This window comes from Conger conger, chromosome 2, assembly GCF_963514075.1.
Source record: "Conger conger chromosome 2, fConCon1.1, whole genome shotgun sequence".
Taxonomy (NCBI): Eukaryota; Metazoa; Chordata; class Actinopteri; order Anguilliformes; family Congridae; genus Conger; species Conger conger.
Genome location: NC_083761.1, coordinates 73693996 through 73712749, shown reverse-complemented (window position 1 = coordinate 73712749; position 18754 = coordinate 73693996). Strand labels below are relative to the sequence as shown.

Genomic DNA, 18754 nt, shown 5'->3' with positions numbered 1-18754 from the left:
CCTATAATTTCAACATTTTTTGAATGAGAAACTATGATGCATTTGGTCCACTGGACAGTCATGAAAAGGACACTGACATTACCTTATTTCTTATAGTAAGTGGATTTCCAAAATGCAGAGAACTAAGGAGCTAGCAATGGCATCTGAAAATAGGTTATACAGACAGAACCAAACGGTATATCCTGTTCCCATAGTGATTGTAAATTCCACCCAGAAAAAAACAATGAAAAAAAAAAAAAAAAGGGCCACTTAAAGGGTTAATTTTACTTACAATAGTTGTTAGGTGTGTTGACACCATGGTTTTCAGAAAACAATTAGATTACATGAGAATGTATCGCAATGAAAGTATATAGTTCATATGTTTTAACATAATATATAGATTACAATCTGTGTTAATGATTTTTGCCATTGACATGTAGTTATCCACACTTATACACATCAATGCACAATTTATTTATTCTAAACAGATGCTTACCCTTCCTACTTGCCTCTCAGAGATAGCAAGAAACGGTGCAAGTGGTCACCTAGAAGAGGTCGGGCGATTTGCAGTTTCCACAGGCAATTTTGCAGTTTCAATAATTAATTGCCAAGAAAATCTGGTCAGCGTTTCTGTCATTCTCCAAGTCATTCTTGGTCAGTGACAACAGGTGTCATAACCTATGTGTATTTTACTTACAATATCAACCAGTTACAAAATCACAAGTAAGGCACAAGGTTAAATTAATACAATATGTTGGCATTTTCAATCAATAGACCATCTGATAAATGAATGTAATGTCTGCAATTCAGCTGTAGAAAGTTTTTGATACCTTCACAGATTCTGTCCAATATGCCACATGAGTATGTGGTATATAAGTGTTGGCAGGAGCACAGTCCATGGTGGTACGGCTGTCAGTTGCCATTTGTATTAGTGTTACACTCCATAATAAATTTCCAGAGGAAAGGATGATTCAGTTGATTTTCATGACCGGTAATGCCTAAATTCCTTATTTAACAGTTTTTCATACCTTTTTCCCCCGATTTTCCACCAATTTAAATGCCCTATTGCACATCTTGTTCATTTGTTTGTGGTGGTGTATAGAGCCAAAAAGATGAGAATTGTGTCGATGTCCCAATATTTATGGACCTGACTGTAGATGTTCATATCACAGCAAACAGTGTCTAAAAAAACGTAGTCAAATCTAGACAATTTGTCATCTCAGCAAAACTATCTGGATGGATTGAGGGTACTCTGGGGAAGTGAAAACACTTATTTTCTCGGTGAACTGCCCCTTTAAGCCACATTGTCAGAAATAGCTGGTTTTGCTCAGATGTGACAATTTTTTTAGATTCAACAACTTTTCTACATGTAGTTCACTGATATAATGGACCCCTGTGGTTTTCTGGTAATCAATGCACCTAAAATTAACATTCAAAAGACTCAACAGTAAGGATCCCAAAGGGCTGCATAGCCAGTATCCTCACGTATTACCTGTATCAGTTCCGGCTGATTGAATAAGGTTCCCCCAACATACAACACAGCAATAAACCAAGCAAAAATTGTAGCACTACAACATTAAAAGAGCAGCACCTGTTAGGGTGCCATTAGGGCGGCTGGTAGCATAGTGGTTAAGGTACATCCCTGGAACACGCATGGTCGGTGGTTTGTTCCCTGTTGTAGCCACAATAAGATCCGCACAGCCATTGGGCCCGTGAGCAAGGCCCTTAACCCTGCATTGCTCAGGGGAGGATTGTCTCCTGCTTAGTCTAATCAACTGTACGTTGCTCTGGACAAGAGCATCTGCCAAATGCCATTAATGTAATGTAATTTCAATTGCAACATACAGAGTTTCTGCACAACAATTGTAACGGAAACATTAAATGTAATGTTGTTTATTTACAGGTGTATTATCATATCGATAATCCCAACATTTAAAAACTAAGTTTTCATGCAATTCAAAACAAAATGAGGAATTGCGACAAAAAGGAAACATCTTCAACACAGACTACAGTCCCTTTGACAACAATGTGTGTCCCTAGTTTGCAGTGTAGTAAAGGCAGGCCCCTGGCTTGCAGCAAAAAATAAAAGCCCCGGGTTCCATCACTAGTGTCCATATCTGCACAAAAAGGAGAGTTTGTTTAAATGCATGCCAAGTTAGAAACACTCATAATACAAGTTCATACATTTTCCCTCCTTCTTAATTTCATAAGCACTCTCGAAATGAGGACTGCACCAGCAGTCTGATCCATTAATTGGTCAAACTATAAATTTACATTGGCCGGATTGCAGGAACTTTGTTATTTCATGTTCTTAGTGTCCTGGCTGGATAAACACCACCTCTGAACTCACCACTTTTATAAATGTATGCATCATCTTTACTTTTACTTCTCAAAATTTGTGCCTAAATTATATGACTGTGTGTGTTGTATGTCTGTGGTATGTGTGCTCATTTGTTTTTCTCCATACCTGCATTTTTCATACAAGTAAATTCCAAATGTAAAGTGTGCAAAACTGATGCCACACTATGAATGAATAAACTTGAAACAATTTTTTTTGTTTGTTTTTGTTTAAATAAAGGTAATCTTCCTCACATACACTTCAAAGACAATATGAAGTGTTACTTCCACAACAATTCTAAATTAATGTTAACTGGTGTGCTGCAGGGTTGGTATTGGGCGTAATGCAGAAACCCAAATTTACGATGATCTACGACGGTACCACCAGCTAACAGGGTACAAGGGAATTAAATTCAGCACCTTTGCCAAGAGCACTGTGCCTTTAACGCACATACACCCTCAAAGCCAGAAGAACATTATGACTTTACTTTTGTTTCTAATCAAATCAATGTATTTGTCCCACAGAACCAGCTTGCCTTGTGCAGAGTATTGGCATATCCCTGGATAATGTAGCCCAATTACACACCAGAAATGATGTCACAAGTACTCACTTCTGGAACTCCCACTCCCTGTTGTCCAGAGGACACACCTGCCTTGTCTTCAGCCAACGGGAAATGCAGTGAAAGTGGAAAGCATGCTAAGATGGGAGGGAGAGTAAGGTTAGTATGGAAACTCCCAACTGAATTATGGCAAACTACAGCCCATTTAAGAACAGTCAAACCTGCAGGATGAACACAAATGAGATACCTTTCCTCCCAATGATATCCCTTCATTGTCTTGGATGGTAGCTAGCAAAGTTAGTTTGGTTTACATTGCTGCGTACAGACACCATGTGGATAATATAGGCTGAATCTCTAAAGCAGAGAAACAGTGAAATAAAGTTAACTTACTTGTGTAATGACTTTATAGTTTTTTCCTTTAAAAAGAATTACTAGTTACTAGACCATTATTAGTGAACTAGTCAGGAAACCTGCAGGTACCCATATGAGCTTTGGGTCACCAGTTTTTTATTTTTTATACCAGCACAGCAGCTGGCAGCTGGATATGTTGTTTGCAGTCCCCATTTTGCAGTAGGGGAAGAGGGTGTCCAACAGTGGGGCAAAGCTGGCAAAAGATTAATTTTGCCTCACTGAGAAAGGGATCAATGACAGAGGAAATGGTGGTCCTGGACACTCACGTTACAAACTCCCCATGCTACTGTGCACTCCTCTGATGTAGCCGACGCCTGGTTGGCTTGACACTCAATACCTAAAGGAATGGTGGAAAACAGTTCTGCTCAGAACAGCTCAGGGACTGCATAAATGATAAACTCTGATGCACACAAGTAGCAGTTAGAAAAGGTTCATTGTACTCACAAAGGTCCATGATGTGGTTCCTGCAAATGGCACAGTTGTCCACCACAATGTCCCAGGCCCAAAGTGCCACAGCATTCCACTGATAGCAGTTAGACACAGTTACTCACCCATCCTACACTTATTGCTCACCATTAAGACCTATAGATATGTACAAATGCTACGCTACATTCATCAAACAATCAGTACATACAATACCTAAACCAATGACTTATTTAAGGTTGTTGGGTTTTTTTTTTTCAGGCTCTCAACTTAGCAACTAAAACTTACTGTAGCTATGTGGAAACTAGCTAGCTAGTAGACACCTTTGTCTGTGGATACTGGCTTTGGGGCAGAACCGGTTCGAAAAGCCCCTGCACCCCTGATACAATCTAACTGACTATCTTAGCTAGCGCCATACGAATAGCTGCTAACGTACTTATGTGGTGAGTGGGTAGAACTTACAGAGCTTAGTGTACTTAGCTACCTTTCCCGGAACTAGGGCTGCAAGAAACCGCGTTGTCATTTTAAGCCACATTTCCATTTGACAGTTTGACGAGCTCTAGTTGTCGTTACGGACATTTTAAAGAAATACATTAATTCACAGGCCGTCTGTTGTCAAACACAACCAGCTTCCAAGGAAGGTAAATTGATTTAAAAAACATGATTAATAGTCATTAGCTCACGAATGTTAGCAAGACTAGCTCTAACGTTAGTCCTCATCGTCTAACGTTAGCTAACGTTAACTCGCCAGCCAGACAGGCCATTGGTTGTTAGCTAGCTAGATCATGAATCACCATTCTATATATATCAAACTGGTTGTTCAACAGCACACTTTCTGAAAAAGCAAGCAGTCATTTCCCACTCAAAATCACCTTCTTCACTTCGAAGCGTTTTTTGCTTGCTCCACTATTCGTGCCGCTCGGGGTGTCCACATCCATTGCCGCCGCCATCTTGTACGTTTAGATGACTGTGCGTACGTCTGTGCGTCGTTACTCAGCGTGTCATGCTGCGATGTCAGGATATTAAAAAAACATGAAACTTCATGATTTTGTCGTTTTCGTTTAAATGAGCGTTATAGGTATGTATTGACTGCACATGACAATGTGTTAACCAAACGAAAAAGCATCCTTAAAATTACTTTAATTGCGAAGTATGGTAAAACAGTAGGTTCTACCGAGATTTGAACTCGGATCGCTGGATTCAGAGTCCAGAGTGCTAACCATTACACCATAGAACCACGTTGCTACGACAGTTCACAGAATTGTCTAAAAAGGATATACCTATACATTTAAATTAAGAATTTAATTAATTAAATGATTACCTTCAGTACTAACTAACAGTTACCAAATAACAAGGATTAACCGTTCTGATAGATTGTGGTTTTGTATTAAGTTGTTAAAAAGAACAAAGGTTTTTGAAGATTCCAGTATCTACCAAGAAACTACAAGCGCCAGAAAGCACAAACATTTTTCTGATTGGAAGATTGGAATCCTCGCGTAACCAATAGAGTTGTCGAATAGATCAGCATGGTTTCGTCGTGGAGTGGTTGAGTTAATAAGGTAAATCGTTTCTTTATTTGAATGTTTTTGAACGTTATTTAACATGACTTTTTAGTTAGTTGCATTGATAATTACATGCATCGCAAATGTTCAAATAAGCAGCTTATTTGTTTGTTAGCTCAATGAGTGAAAATCAAAAGATAGTAGTGAATATAGTTATCGATGCTAAACCACTACCTAGCTAATTCTGGTCAATGTAGTAACGTGCACAAAAGGTATAATTCCAAGTGGGTCTGCACTGTGGAAGCATAATCTTTCGAAATAGCCTGTCTGCTTTTACAATGAGTCGCTTTGCCTAAACATGTTATCTATAATAACAATACAATTTAACTAGTTAGACGATGCAGTTGGTTCCCATCCTCATTCAGTTGGCCTATCCTTATCTTCCGTTTTGAACAGGTTGGCTTTTTAATCCAGGGTGAATTTGCATTTAATCTGATTGTATTTTTGTGGTTTTAATCATTTAATATTACGGATCAAATGATAATGGTACACGTATGCATCTTTTGTTATGTGTAAAATTGTTTAGCCAGTTGAAGGTGTGTGTAGTCACTACAGTTTTCTTGTATAAATAGTGAGTTGGAATTTTTGCCGAGCACTCTGTTGAAACCATGTCTGAAACGGAATCCGTTTTGGTCCCTGCAAAACTGATGCGTTGGACTGTAGAAGAAATGTATTGATGTCATTCAGATGTGTAACATGATGGTAACCGTTACCTTCTGATTTATCAGCGCATTTTCCTTACACAGATTTATCCCTTGTATGGAATCCCAACAGACACCTTACACAACAAATTTCAATCGTTTATTGATACACCTCCTGAGCAAGTGCGGACTCAATTGCACTGATATGTTTGTGAAAACAAATAAGGTATAATTGTGTAATACTTTAAAATATACTTGTATTAAGCAGTCATCTATATATTTGCCACAATCCCTGGAATGATTGATTAATACTTGTGTTGCTTAAACAGGCAGTGACATTACAATGGTTCTGACACCTAAAATGAATGAAATTACGTTGAATTTGATTCCATTATTTTTATATTTTTATCTATGACTGATCTTGACTGAACTGGATTTTCTTTTAAAAGTAACTTCCATTTCACCTTTGCTCTTTGGTTCACAGGTCTCATTTTCCTATGATGTCATCAAAGGCAGAAAGAAGCTGTCTAGGCATTTCATAAATCTTGTCAATATATACGTTATCCAATAGGACAGACGGAAAATGCCAAATCGATGTGTAGCATATGGCTGTCAAAAGACACCTGAAGGCAATGTGACCCTGTTCAAATTCCCCAAAGATTCAGCCGAGTACCGCATATGGGAGAAGCAGGTCCAAAGGACTCGGAGCAACTGGACAGCAAAGTTCACCTCACACCTATGCAGTGACCATTTTAGCAAGGACTGTTTTGAGCCCAAACCATCAGCAGCTGTGAAGGGCTCCCTCTCAAAATTTGCCTTGAAACTGAAGGAGGGGTCTGTCCCGACAGTGTTCATACGCCCCCCCTGTTCCAGCTGTGGGGGTGACAGAGACTGCAGTGCTTGTACCCCTAAAAGAAGGAGACGTTACAAGGCCCTGGACCAGAAAGATCATATAAGGGTAAGTAAAGTCACTGCACTCGCTGATATCACCAAAAAATTGAGACGCATTATTGTTATTATATACTTTATTTAAACTCAATAGTATCATAGGTCAGACCTCTTTTCATAATGGTCGAGTGGTCGAGGCTATACACTACACACAATGCGCTTCCTTATGCAATTTCATTTTACTTTTCTGTTTTTCAGTCATGTGATGATAAACAAATGAACTGAAGTAACGTTTGAGATATAATAAAAAAATAGGCAGTGGTAAGGTTTCATGTGCTAGACTTGCCTAACCACCAAAGTTTTCCGTTGATCAACCGATAACGAGCACAACATGAAAACATTGTAAAGAAGTGTATACTTTATAACATATTAAAAAATGATGAAAAATAAAAGTCTAGACAATTCTTGCAAATTTAGGATTTTTTTTTGCATATGAATATGAATTATTTTGGACTAAAAGTATTGAAATTGTGGATAACCTTTATTGTAAGCTTTCAATTAATATGGGAACCATACTGTTATGTTTATTTTTGAAGAAGATGTCTTTTGGTCGGGTGGGGGGGTCCAATATGAGTAAATTTTGAAGGGCCCCTGTCTCCTGATTTTGGTTATCAAACCACATTCTAACAATATTAGGTTAACGTGTAAAGAAAAATTGTTCAAATATAAATCCTCATCTGCCATTGTAGAACATGAATAAACCCCAAACTGTGTAGCTAGCTAAATCAGTGTTTATGTAACTAATGTACTCGATATGGGCTAAAATGTTTTAATCATACATTTCGACTATTGCAATCACAAGCATCAGCGGCACCAATGTACATGATAATGATGATCAGGATGATGGCTGCATTAGTTACAGGTACAAAAAGTCTATGAATCAGAGCATCTGAGTCACCTATTGTAAAAGAGGAATCAGTTGTTTAAATGTCTTGAAATTACGATGTTCTTTTGATGCTTAACTACTAGCTAACTACACAGCTTTGCTTTCGTAACGAAAACCGACAGGGCAATCGCATACTTGGCATACTACTTATAATTCGTTTAAATGAATTCAGCCTGAAATTTAGTACGACTAGTACGCGGTTTCAGGCGCAGCCACAGATTACCCACCCCTTAAATCACAAAATACGTCATCAATGCGCGCCCAAAAGACGCAGCGTTTCCGTTTTAAACGGATTTTGGGAATGACATTTGTCAATAATTTAAAAGTTCAATATGTCAAATCATTATTTTGACAACAAGTATTCCAAATATGTTGATCAAGCAAAGAACCCTTTTGTGCATCGAGCGCTTTGAAGCTCATCTCCATTCAATTCTACAGTCTGATGTCTGAATATTTTTCCAGAGTTGATGACGGAAGTAGTCCTATAAAGTTTGTGCCATGATTGGTCTCTGCATAGATCGAAGTTGAACTGGGGTTGTCGGATGCAAGGTCAATTAAAATGACCAGACGATGCGTTGTAGGAGGCCGTAAGAACACCTACATCGACGTTGTGAGTTTACACGCGTGGCCAAGTATAAAGATATTTGCAAAAAGTGGGACAAATTTGTCAAGGCTAGTAGGGCAAACCAGGTGAATGGCACACCGTCAGTGAGTATTATATGTGGAGCTCATTTCAGCCCAGATAATTTTGTCGGATTTGAACAATGGACGAGATTGAGCCTCTGACCTGGTGCTGTCCCCACCATCAAAGGGTACCTGTTCCCCAAATGCGCATATGCCTAGATCTGTTCAATATATCATGAAAATAGTTTTTCCCACTATCGTAAGATAAGTAAGTCATGCATATATTACCGGGACATTGCAAAATGGCGGAGTGCAGGGCGTATTGTTGTCGTAATAATAAGCGGAATAACAAGTCATTTTGCGTGCCAAAGCCAGTGACAGCGGAAAAAAGCATTACTTGCCAAAAAGTGGTTAGATAACCTAGGCACAGGTCACACTGTAAAAACGTTTGCATTCGGCAGGAACTCAGTTGTTTGCGAGGATGATTTTAAACCTAAAAAGCAGAACTTACATGATGTCCTGAGGGAACAAAACTAATAACGATATTTGTACACAAAAAGGAGAAGAAAGTTGATACAAGCCGTAATGAACGTGCTGATAGTGGGGACAAGAAAAAGGTAACGACCATATGTTTATTTAAGCAACGGAATTATAGTGATTCTTAGTTCATGTCCTTTGCAGCAAAAACACTCTTCATCAGTAAAAAAACGACAAATTCTCCGCATGATTTTGCTCATACTCCACTGTTTACATTGGATTGAGCAGTTTCCGGATTGAGCTGCGAACGACTTGACGTCACAGCGCCCGCGCCATTTTGAATCTCCTGTCAAGCGATGCTTGACGTGCTTAAATAACTTTAAGCACTTAAAGCTATACAGTATGTGTACACAATGGGAACACTTTAATGTATAGGCTATTAAGCATTGGAATAGGCAGGTACCCTTTGTCTGTTCTGCCGCGATCCAGGTGACAGCCCCAAGTCTCCCAAAACCTCCATTAGCTTCTTAAAATTGTTCATCGCCCAGCTAGTTTACATCAACCTTAGCTAAGCAATTAATTCAACTGACTGGGCCAGCCAAAACATACATTAGCTGTAATGCTACAGACCCCCTCAGTAATCCGCTCAGTATTTTGTTGAGAGAATATGTTGAACAAATTTACCAGGAAACTTTGATGTCACCTGTGGGGGCTTGCATGCATGCTTCCCATTGATATTGCATTGTAACTTCTGTGTGTTCTTACCTGCATCTGCTGCATGATGATCTGTGTTGGTTACACTTTCTAAGCTCTGCCCGCCTTGTTCAGGAGGAAGGGTCTGCAGGTACAGCTGGTCCCATGCAGAGGAGCACAGATGGTTTGGAGCAAGAGGATGGAGCTGAGGATGATGATGATGACGAAGATGAGGAGGAGGAGGATGAAGACGACGAGGAGGAGGAAGAGGAAAATGAAGAGGGTGCAGATAATCCTCAAGAGGAATCAGTGACGAGTCCCGTAAAGGTCCTTTCCTCCCCCTCCAAAGTCCCCTCTCCAAAGGATGATGAGCCTGGTAAGAGTGGGTGGAGTTGGGACAAGATGGTAGTGGTGGGCGGGTTGCAGGTGTGGCAGGTTGCCAATGGAGTAAAGTGTGGAAAAACCCTGAGGGGCACTGGGGTAAATTACGCATTAGGAATCCTACTCGTAGTACAGTTACTTTACACAATGTAGTCAACGATGCCCATGATTAATCAATCAACACATTCTCCCTCATCTCTCCTCTTTTCTCCCTCCTGCCCCCTTTCCCTTTCTCCTTCCTCTGCCTCCCGTAGCTGTGTGTGAGATGTGTGGCATCGTGGGCACCAAAGACACCTTCTTCTCCAGGACCAAGCGCTTCTGCAGTGTGTCCTGCTCACGGTCCTACTCCTCAAACTCCAAGAAGGCCTCCATCCTGGCGCGGCTGCAGGTGAGAGCCCAGCTGGGCATTGTGGGTTCTGTCATGTAAACACAGCTGCAGTTACGAAGGTTAAAGGAGTTTGAGACTAGGGACCTACACTTTTCACAACTGGGTAAAATGCATCTCTCAAGGGTGTATTGTTAAATCAACATCCTTGTTTTCCAACCAAATCTTTCAGTAATCAGGACAATGTATTTTATGAACTATGTGCCTGAAGCCTCTTCAGGATTGGTCAGAATTAAAGTGAGCATGCACAATGGGTGTCTCGGTGGCGCAGCCTGTAGAGCACTGACCGCATGCTCATTGTGAGCCGCGACGTCGGCGGTTCGAATCTGACCGTCCGACATTTGTTGCATGTCTTCCCCTCTCTCTCGCTCCCATTCTTCCTGTCTCTCTATACTATATACTGTCCAATAAAGCTGAAAAAGGCCTAAAAAAATATATCTTTAAAATTTATGAAAAAAAAAAAAAGAACATGCAAAATGGCTCTTTGAGCCTCTGCGACGACTGCCCCTCAGTGTGTGCGGCATAGGATGGCTTACAGAGGCTAACCCCCCACCCCCGTCCCCCCAGTTCCTTTGCTCTCACAAGTGCTCTATTGCAAGCTCAGTATGGGACAGGCAGTGCAGGTAATTTGGGGCAGCTGACAGGGAAGTCCAGGACTGGAGGCCGTGTGGAATTGTCAGCCAGACCAGCAAAGATAGGGACCACAGTGACAGCCGCTTTCAGTGTGATGAAGGAATATTGCTCTGATGCTAGTCAAATGGGCTCAGCATCAATGGGTTCAGCATTGTCACTTTGAATGGGGGGGCGAGGTGAGGTGGCTCGTACAGTCTTGCTATGTGCCCATTCAGCAGCTCTGGAGGTGACTGTGGACTGTGTGACTGTACCATGTGTCCAGGGTAAGCCTCCCACGAAGAAGGCCAAGGTTCTGCACAAAGCCGCCTGGTCCTCTAAGCTCGGGGCCTTCCTGCACTCGCAGGGCGTCAGCCAACTGCTGGACGGCACGGCCACCGCACAGGATGGTGAGGCTGGAGCCCGTGTTAAATCACACAGACCTGCACATACTCTCATTCATGCACACACTTAAGCTGTCCAGTATATCTCTCTCTCTCTCTCACACACACACACACACACACACACACACACACACACACATTCACTAACTGACTTACTCGTGCACGCTTGCACACAGGCATTACTGCATACTGATTAAAGTTGACCTACAGTTGCAATGCCGTTTTTAGCTCTGTGGAATGCATGATGTTTGATATTCACGATTGGCAGTAGATGTGCGGCAACACACTTATGGTTGAGTCCAGTAGTGCATAATATATGAAGCCCTGCTTGGCATTGTGTGAACTCTGTGAAATAAAGCTGGGGCCAGTCTGACCCCTGGGCTGTCTGCTCCACCACACAGTGGCTGCTGGCTTTGACTGGGGCACTTACATGAAGGACACTGACTTCCAAGCCGCCCCCGTTTCCTGTTTCAGACATGTGAGTCTCCACTTCCTTCCTTTTATTCTGGGGTCGTACAAGTTTTCTCTTGGCTTGGGTCATCCAAGCGGTATGCCATGAAAGCTACAAATCTGCCCCATATATGTAAATGGTCTCAAAAAAGGCACAAAAATGCAAAATAAACTATGGTTTAAGTGAAATGCCCAAAGCCTTAAAAAAAACAGGAAATGAAATTGATCAGCCCTGACACTAACATTAGCCTGCTCTCTGGAATTCCCCTGCATGCTGCATTCATTCCAGCCTGGTTCAGTTCCTGAAGTATAAAGAGCTGTTTTTACATTGTAAAAACATGAGAAAAAAAAAAAAATCATGTGTTTATATCATTATTATAATTTGCTACTGTAGCTCATACAGTTTGATAACCAGCTAGCATTAGCTAAGTATATTATCCAGTGAATAAACTTGCTATAAATAAGATCTGGTAATGGCTGCAGTATAGATAATATACTACTTGGGGTTGGGTCAAGGATGGATATATTTGGGTCGTCACTGAAAAACTAGAGTGTAGCTAGAATTCCTTCCCCTTGCGTGCTGATTGGCTGAGTGAGGGATGACCTTTGCGGGCCGTCTCTGCGCTCTCCCAGGTGCCCCTGCATGACCAGTGGGAAGAGATCGTGGTGGGGCTGAAGGTGGAGGTGCTGAACACCAACGCGGTGCTGCCCAGCAAGGTGTACTGGATCGCCTCTGTCGTCCGGCTCGCAGGTCAGTCTGATGGGACCGAAGGAGCACCGCTCCCCCCCAGGGCCCAGTCCCCACACCCCGCATCCTGCTCCTCCCCAGGGCCCAGTCCCCACACCCCGCATCCTGCTCCTCCCCAGGGCCCAGTCCCCACACCCTGCATCCTGCTCCTCCCCAGGGCCCAGTCTCTAGACCCTGCATCCTGCTCCTCCCCAGGGCCCAGTCTCTAGACCCTGCATCCTGCTCCTCCCCAGGGCCCAGTCTCTAGACCCTGCATCCTGCTCCTCCCCAGGGCCCAGTCTCTAGACCCTGCATCCTGCTCCTCCCCAGGGCCCAGTCTCTAGACCCTGCATCCTGCTCCTCCCCAGGGCCCAGTGTCTAGACCCCGCATCCTGCTCCTCCCCAGGGCCCAGTCTCTAGACCCCGCATCCTGCTCCTCCCCAGGGCCCAGTCTCTAGACCCTGCATCCTGCTCCTCCCCAGGGCCCAGTCTACACACTGCTCCTCCCCAGGGCCCAGTCTCCACACCCTGCATCCTGCTCCTCCCCAGGGCCCAGTCTCTAGACCCTGCATCCTGCTCCCCCCCAGGGCCCAGTTTCCACACCCCGCATCCTGCACACTCCTTGCCTCACACACGGCCTCTGGACTGTCCATGTGTAGCAGGATATCATAACCACCAAGTACATAAAACAATGACCCAGTTGGTTAAAACAGATGACCGTTCATTTCATTGCACTTGTTAGTTACTGTGTGAGGGCACTGTGCTAGCGTAGAGATTGCAGGGTTGAGTCCTGGCTGGGGCGTTGCCTTTGTTTCCTTGAGAAAGTTTCTTTACCTGGAAAAGTAAAATATCCAGCTGTTTACCAGTGTTGTATTACAAGCAAGATAAAGCCATATAGTCATATAAATGTCAGTATTACAATAGAAATGTATTCAGCTTGTTGGACAGTCCCTGAGTGTAGGGTCTCCTGGGTGATTTAGTTGTGTGTGTAACTGATCTGATTCCCCTCCCTCAGGCTACAAGGCCCTCTTGCGGTACGAGGGCTTTGAGAACGATGGCAGCCATGACTTCTGGTGCAACCTGGGCACTGTGGACATCCACCCCATCGGCTGGTGTGCCGTCAACAGCAAGCTGCTGGTGCCCCCAAAGAGTGAGTCCTCCCTGCCACCAGGGCGACGCTGCAGAAGGCAGCGTATAGGCCTGTTATCGAGCCTGTGGCAATGACAATGGATCAGGTGACGGTTAAAATCCTCTCTTTCTCCAGCGGTCCACCATCGCATTAAAAACTGGAAGGCCTACCTGATGAAGAGTGTGGTTGGAGGGAGCACCCTGCCTGTAGACTTCCACATGAAGGTGCTCAACCTTAAATGCTCAGTCATCCCAATCTTTTCTTTTCTCTGTGAGCTGTCACAACTGCCATCGCTTCTTCAGTCTCTTACTGACATGCAGAATACTGGCCCTGAATACATGCTTAAAATACTACAGCTCATGACCTTGAAGTATATTCACAAAACCTCACTTTATGCGGACCAGTCAAGGCTGACTTTAAGACTGGCCTTGTCATCGAGTGCCTTCATTGCAATTTTTCTGTCTTGATTTCATGGCTGTCCTCTCTCCCCCCCGTTCTGTGTCTCTCTCTCTCTCTCCCCCTCTGTGTTCCTATCTCCCCCCCCCCCCACCTTCTGTGTCCCTCTCTCTCTCTCTCTCTCCCCCTCTGTGTTCCTATCTCCCCCCCCCCCCACCTTCTGTGTCCCTCTCTTTCCCCCTGCTCTGTGTCCCTATCAGATGGCAGACGGGATGAAGTACCCGTTCAGGCAGGGCATGCGGGTGGAGGTGGTGGACCGGGCGCTGGTGAGCCGCACGCGTTCGGCGGTGGTCGACACGGTGATCGGGGGGCGGCTGCGTCTGCTGTACGAGGACGCGGGTCTGGAGGCCGACGGGGAGGCGCTGTCCGACTTCTGGTGCCACATGTGGAGCCCGCTGCTGCACCCCATGGGCTGGTCCCGCAAGGTGGGCCACACCATCAAGAGCAACGGTACGGGGGCCAGTCTGCCGCACTACAGCTGAGGAACCGCGGCGATTCACCCCGAGAACACCCTGACTGTGCGACCTGTGTAGGTCTTTATTTACTGAAGTGTCACACAGGGAGGGAGGGAGGGTTTCAGTCACACACTTCTGTCATGGTCTAAGTGTGGGCCCCCTGGTTGAAAGGGTGGCCCCCTTGGTCAAAGGGTGGGCCCCTTGGTCAAAGGGTGGGCCCCCTGGTGGAATACTGTGGGGTGTAGTGTAGATGAGTGAGGATGTGGGAATGTGCCGCCTGTTTATTTGGTCTTTTTTTCCGGCACAGACAAGCGTGTTGACATGAGCAGCCACCCAACCTTCCGCAAGATTTACTGTGATAGTGTCCCTCACCTCTTCAAGAAGGTCAGAACGCCATCTCACTCACCACATCTCTCTTCCTCTCCTCCCTCCCTCTCTCCACATTATTAAGTCTAAAGAAGTGTCCTTTGTCTGCTGGTCCTTAATGATGTTCTTTATTGTGTGTGTGTGTGTGTTTGTCTGTGTCTGTCTCTGTCTGTCTGTCTGTCTGTCTGTGTGTGTGCATGCATGTGTCTGTGTCTGTGTCTATGTGTGACAGGTGCGGACTGTGTATATGGAGGGAGGGTTCTTTGAGGAGGGGATGAAGTTGGAGGCCATTGACCCTCTCAACCTGGGGAACATCTGCGTGGCTTCAGTGCGCAAGGTATCTCCCATCCTGACCTGAGTCTGTATACTTGTATACAAGGATATTGCATTGGACATGTGGCACAGGTCATTATGGACCTGTGTTTGTGTGTGTGCTTTAAGCTGTGTGGATCCGTTCTGTACTGCAGTATGCCCTGGTAGTGCTCTCTAGCTGTGTTCTCCCTTTACGGTCATAACCTGATTAAGGTTGTCTGCAGTCCTCCTGGCGGCCATTTTGAGCCCGTTTGGCCGGGTGCAGTGTTGCAGTGTTGCAGTGGTGCAGTGTTGCAGTGTTGCAGTGGTGCAGTGTGTGAATGGCTGGCTCTCTCCCCCAGGTGCTGCTGGACGGGTATCTGATGGTGGCGATAGACGGGGTGGAGATCGGCGACTGCTCCGACTGGTTCTGCTACCACGCTTCCTCCCACGCCATCATGCCCACGGAGTACTGCCTCAAGAACAAGATACCCCTGACACTGCCCCCAGGTACTGCCTCCACCCTGTACACACTCAGTCATTCACTCATACACATTCAGTCACTCATACTCACTCGTACTCTCACTCTCACTCATACTCTCTCATTCTCACTCACTCATCCTCTTACTCACTCACTCACTCACTCATTCACTCATACTCATTCAGTCACTCTCACTCACTTTTCCCTTCTCTCCTTTGCCCTCCCTCCCTTCCTTCCTGCACTCTCAGCACTGAAGTCCTGCTCAGTGTGTAAACTGCAACCCCTCTCTCTTTGTACCAGGGTACGACCAGGTCACCTTCACCTGGGAGAAATACCTGGAGGAAACGGGGGCGACCGCTGCCCCTGCACGACTCTTTCAGACGGTGAGACTCTTTCAGCCTTCACAGTGTGTGTGTGTGTGTGTGTGTGTGTGTGTGTGTGTGCTTTCTGTTTTGCACTTTGCACATGCACAATAGCCCTGTGTTAACAGCTTTAAATGTGGTCTACATTTTAGTTTCACTTACATCCTTTGCTAAAAGGGCTTTTCCACTTGAGGAGAAAGACACACGCATGTTCCACATGGAGGTAAATGGACTGCATTTATATAGGGCTTTCATCCAAATCGCTTTAGAATTGTTTTACAATTGAAGCCTCTGATTCACCCATTCGCACACGCACTCACACACCAACTGCAACTGGCTGCCAACCAGCCTGTCGGGAGCATTTTGGTGTCTTGCTCAGGGACACCACCGACCGGCAGACTACCGATCCTACCCCCTGAGCTCACGTCGAGACTGGAGTGCAGCCGGACCTCACAGAGAGCCCCTCTGCCCCCCTCTCTCCCCCAGGACTGCCCGGGCCACGGCTTCGCCCCCGGGATGAAGCTGGAGGCGGTGGACCTGATGGAGCCGCGGCTCATCTGCGTGGCCACCGTGTGGCGCTCTGTGGGCCGGCTGCTGCTGCTGCACTTCGACGGCTGGGAACCCGAGTTCGACCAGTGGGTGGACTGCCAGTCCCCCGACATCTACCCCGTGGGCTGGTGCGAGCTCACCGGCTATCAGCTGCAGCCCCCCATCGGCAACGGTAAAGACAGGCTAAAAAAACTACCCAGCAATTAAGGCCCTGATGCAAATTATACTATGACCTATTAGTTATTGTAAATAGTGAGCGTCCTCTTCTGCTGGTCTCTCTGTCATCCCTCTGTCTGGCAGATTCAGCTGGAGAACGACAGAAGAAGCAGCACAAACCCCTGGGTAAAAAGAGTTAAGTGCCAAACCATCCTCCACCTACACAATCGCTTTCCACCGAATAGATTTCAGTCTCCTGCCACATTCCTGCCATTCTCATTTGTGGCTCCTTTTCTTTAACCCCCGTGTCTGCTGCTGTGCTGACTCTCTGTGTGTGACTCTCTGTGTGTGACTCTCTGGGTGTGACTCTCTGGGTGTGACTCTCTGTGTGTGACTCTCTGTGTGTGACTCTCTGTGTGTGACTCTCTGTGTGTGACTCTCTGTGTGTGACTCTCTGTGTGTGACTCTCTGTGCGCGACTCTCTGTGCGCGACTCTCTGTGCGCGACTCTCTGTGCGCTGACTGTGTGCTCTCTGCGCTGACTCTCTGTGCTCTTTGTGCTGACTCTGTGTGTGCTCACTCTCTGTGTGTGCTCACTCTGTGTGTGCTCACTCTGTGTGTGACTCTCTGTGTGTGACTCTCTGTGTGTGACTCTCTGTGTGTGACTCTCTGTGTGCTCTCTCTCCCGTTTCAGAGAAGAAGCTGGTGAAGAAGAAGCTGGCGAACCTCATCTCTAAGAACCTGCCCCCGCCTCGACCCCGCCCCCCCGAACCCCCTGCTCTGCTGGTTCCCAAGAGTGAGCCTGTAGAAGAGAGTGAGTGAGCTCCCTCCTACTGTTCTCTCTCCCTCTCCCTCCCTTTCTCTCTCCCTCTCTCCCTCCCCCTCCCTCCCTCTCTCCCTCCCCCTCCCTCTCCCTCTCTCTCTCATATCAAACGGCAAGTTTTGACTGTGTGTGTGTGTGTGTGTGTGTGTGTGTGTGTGTGTGTGTGTGTGTGTGCACGTTTGCCTGTGTTCAGCAGTAATCGCGGTGCAGGTGAAGGAGGAGGAGGTGGAGATGGACACAGCCCCTCCCGTTCAGGCGGAGCAGCCAGCCAAGGCTCCGCCTGCCCTGCAGACCCTGCTGGAGCAGCTGAAGCAGGAGGCTGAGTAAGGCTGCGAGACCGTCCCCTGCCCTGAGCCTGGAGCCCTGCAGCTCTTCAACTCTGTTCTCTGTGCATCGCATCAGACCAGCCCTGTTCCCTGTGCATCAGACCAGCCCTGTTCCCTGTGCATCAGACCAGCCCTGTTCCCTGTGCATCACACCAGCCCTGTGCCCTGTGCATCACACCAGCCCTGTACCCTGTGCATCACACCAGCCCTGTTCCCTGTGCATCACACCAGCCCAGTTCCCTGTGCATCAGACCAGCCCTGTACCCTGTGCATCACACCAGCCCTGTGCCCGGTGCATCACACCAGCCCTGTTCCCTGTGCATCACACCAGCCCTGTTCCCTGTGCATCACACCAGCCCTGTTCCCTGTGCATCACACCAGCCCTGTTCCCTGTGCATCACACCAGCCCTGTTCCCTGTGCATCACACCAGCCCTGTTCCCTGTGCATCACACCAGCCCTGTTCCCTGTGCATCACACCAGCCCTGTTCCCTGTGCATCACACCAGCCCTGTTCCCTGTGCATCACACCAGCCCTGTTCCCTGTGCATCAGACCAGCCCTGTGCCCTGTGCATCACACCAGCCCTGTGCCCTATGCATCACACCAGCCCTGTTCCCTGTGCATCACACCAGCCCTGTTCCCTGTGCATCTGGTCTGGCTGCTGTGGAGCTGCATTCACTGGTCCAGCAGTGCCGTGCATCTGCTGTGAACTTTACTGAGCAGATTCTACTGCTGGTGCTGCTGCTGGATACACTGCACCTGTGTGGAGTACCAGTTCGCATTGCCAGTGACCCCAACATCTGCCACAGCTGTGCCAGTGACCCCAACATCTGCTAAGTCTGCCAGTGGCCAGAAAAAAACTGTA

The 18754-nt window shown here is 46.0% G+C and overlaps 2 protein-coding genes and 1 non-coding gene across 8 annotated transcripts; 1 reads left to right on the top strand and 2 right to left on the bottom strand.

The window, feature by feature from the left end:
* Positions 1 to 1856: 1856 nt before the first annotated feature.
* LOC133121511 (E3 ubiquitin-protein ligase RBX1) lies at positions 1857 to 4739 on the bottom strand. Its single transcript, XM_061230727.1, has 5 exons — positions 4583 to 4739; positions 3732 to 3810; positions 3554 to 3624; positions 2928 to 3013; positions 1857 to 2096 (listed from the first exon to the last, which is right to left on the bottom strand). The coding sequence occupies exons 1-5, from the start codon at positions 4658 to 4660 to the stop codon at positions 2084 to 2086; spliced, it is 327 nt and encodes a 108-aa protein (XP_061086711.1). The 5' UTR covers positions 4661 to 4739; the 3' UTR covers positions 1857 to 2083.
* Positions 4740 to 4875: 136 nt separating this feature from the next.
* On the bottom strand, positions 4876 to 4947 carry trnaq-cug (transfer RNA glutamine (anticodon CUG)). Its single transcript has one exon. It is a non-coding gene; the product is annotated as a tRNA-Gln (tRNA).
* Positions 4948 to 5166: 219 nt separating this feature from the next.
* On the top strand, positions 5167 to 18150 carry l3mbtl2 (L3MBTL histone methyl-lysine binding protein 2). Of its 6 annotated transcripts, none has more exons than XM_061230723.1 (19): positions 5237 to 5269; positions 5845 to 5974; positions 6398 to 6871; positions 9677 to 9917; positions 10177 to 10310; positions 11203 to 11326; positions 11722 to 11798; positions 12404 to 12521; positions 13513 to 13647; positions 13762 to 13850; positions 14283 to 14532; positions 14845 to 14921; positions 15136 to 15240; positions 15557 to 15704; positions 15976 to 16058; positions 16524 to 16758; positions 16887 to 16937; positions 17436 to 17555; positions 17761 to 18150. In XM_061230723.1, exons 3-19 carry the CDS (start codon positions 6497 to 6499, stop codon positions 17889 to 17891), a joined length of 2493 nt encoding a protein of 830 aa, XP_061086707.1. In that variant the 5' UTR covers positions 5237 to 5269; positions 5845 to 5974; positions 6398 to 6496; the 3' UTR covers positions 17892 to 18150. The 6 variants fall into 6 exon arrangements, with proteins under 6 accessions (XP_061086705.1, XP_061086707.1, XP_061086704.1 ...); XM_061230720.1 differs by having other exon boundaries at positions 5238 to 5269; positions 17758 to 18150; XM_061230721.1 differs by lacking the exon at positions 5845 to 5974 and having other exon boundaries at positions 5167 to 5269; positions 17758 to 18150.
* The last annotated feature ends 604 nt before the right edge of the window (positions 18151 to 18754 follow it).

Coding starts and splice junctions, on each gene's coding strand:
- LOC133121511 (XM_061230727.1), bottom strand. CDS start 4,660: ATGGCGGCGGCAATGGATGTGGACACCCCGAGCGGCACGAATAGTGGA. Junction 3,625..3,731: donor GAACCACATCATGGACCTTT/GTGAGTACAATG, acceptor CCATTCCTTTAG/GTATTGAGTGTCAAGCCAAC. Junction 3,014..3,553: donor TAGCATGGGGAGTTTGTAAC/GTGAGTGTCCAG, acceptor CTCCCATCTTAG/CATGCTTTCCACTTTCACTG.
- l3mbtl2 (XM_061230721.1), top strand. CDS start 6,497: ATGCCAAATCGATGTGTAGCATATGGCTGTCAAAAGACACCTGAAGGC. Junction 15,705..15,975: donor ACCCCTGACACTGCCCCCAG/GTACTGCCTCCA, acceptor TCTTTGTACCAG/GGTACGACCAGGTCACCTTC. Junction 16,759..16,886: donor GCAGCCCCCCATCGGCAACG/GTAAAGACAGGC, acceptor TCTGTCTGGCAG/ATTCAGCTGGAGAACGACAG.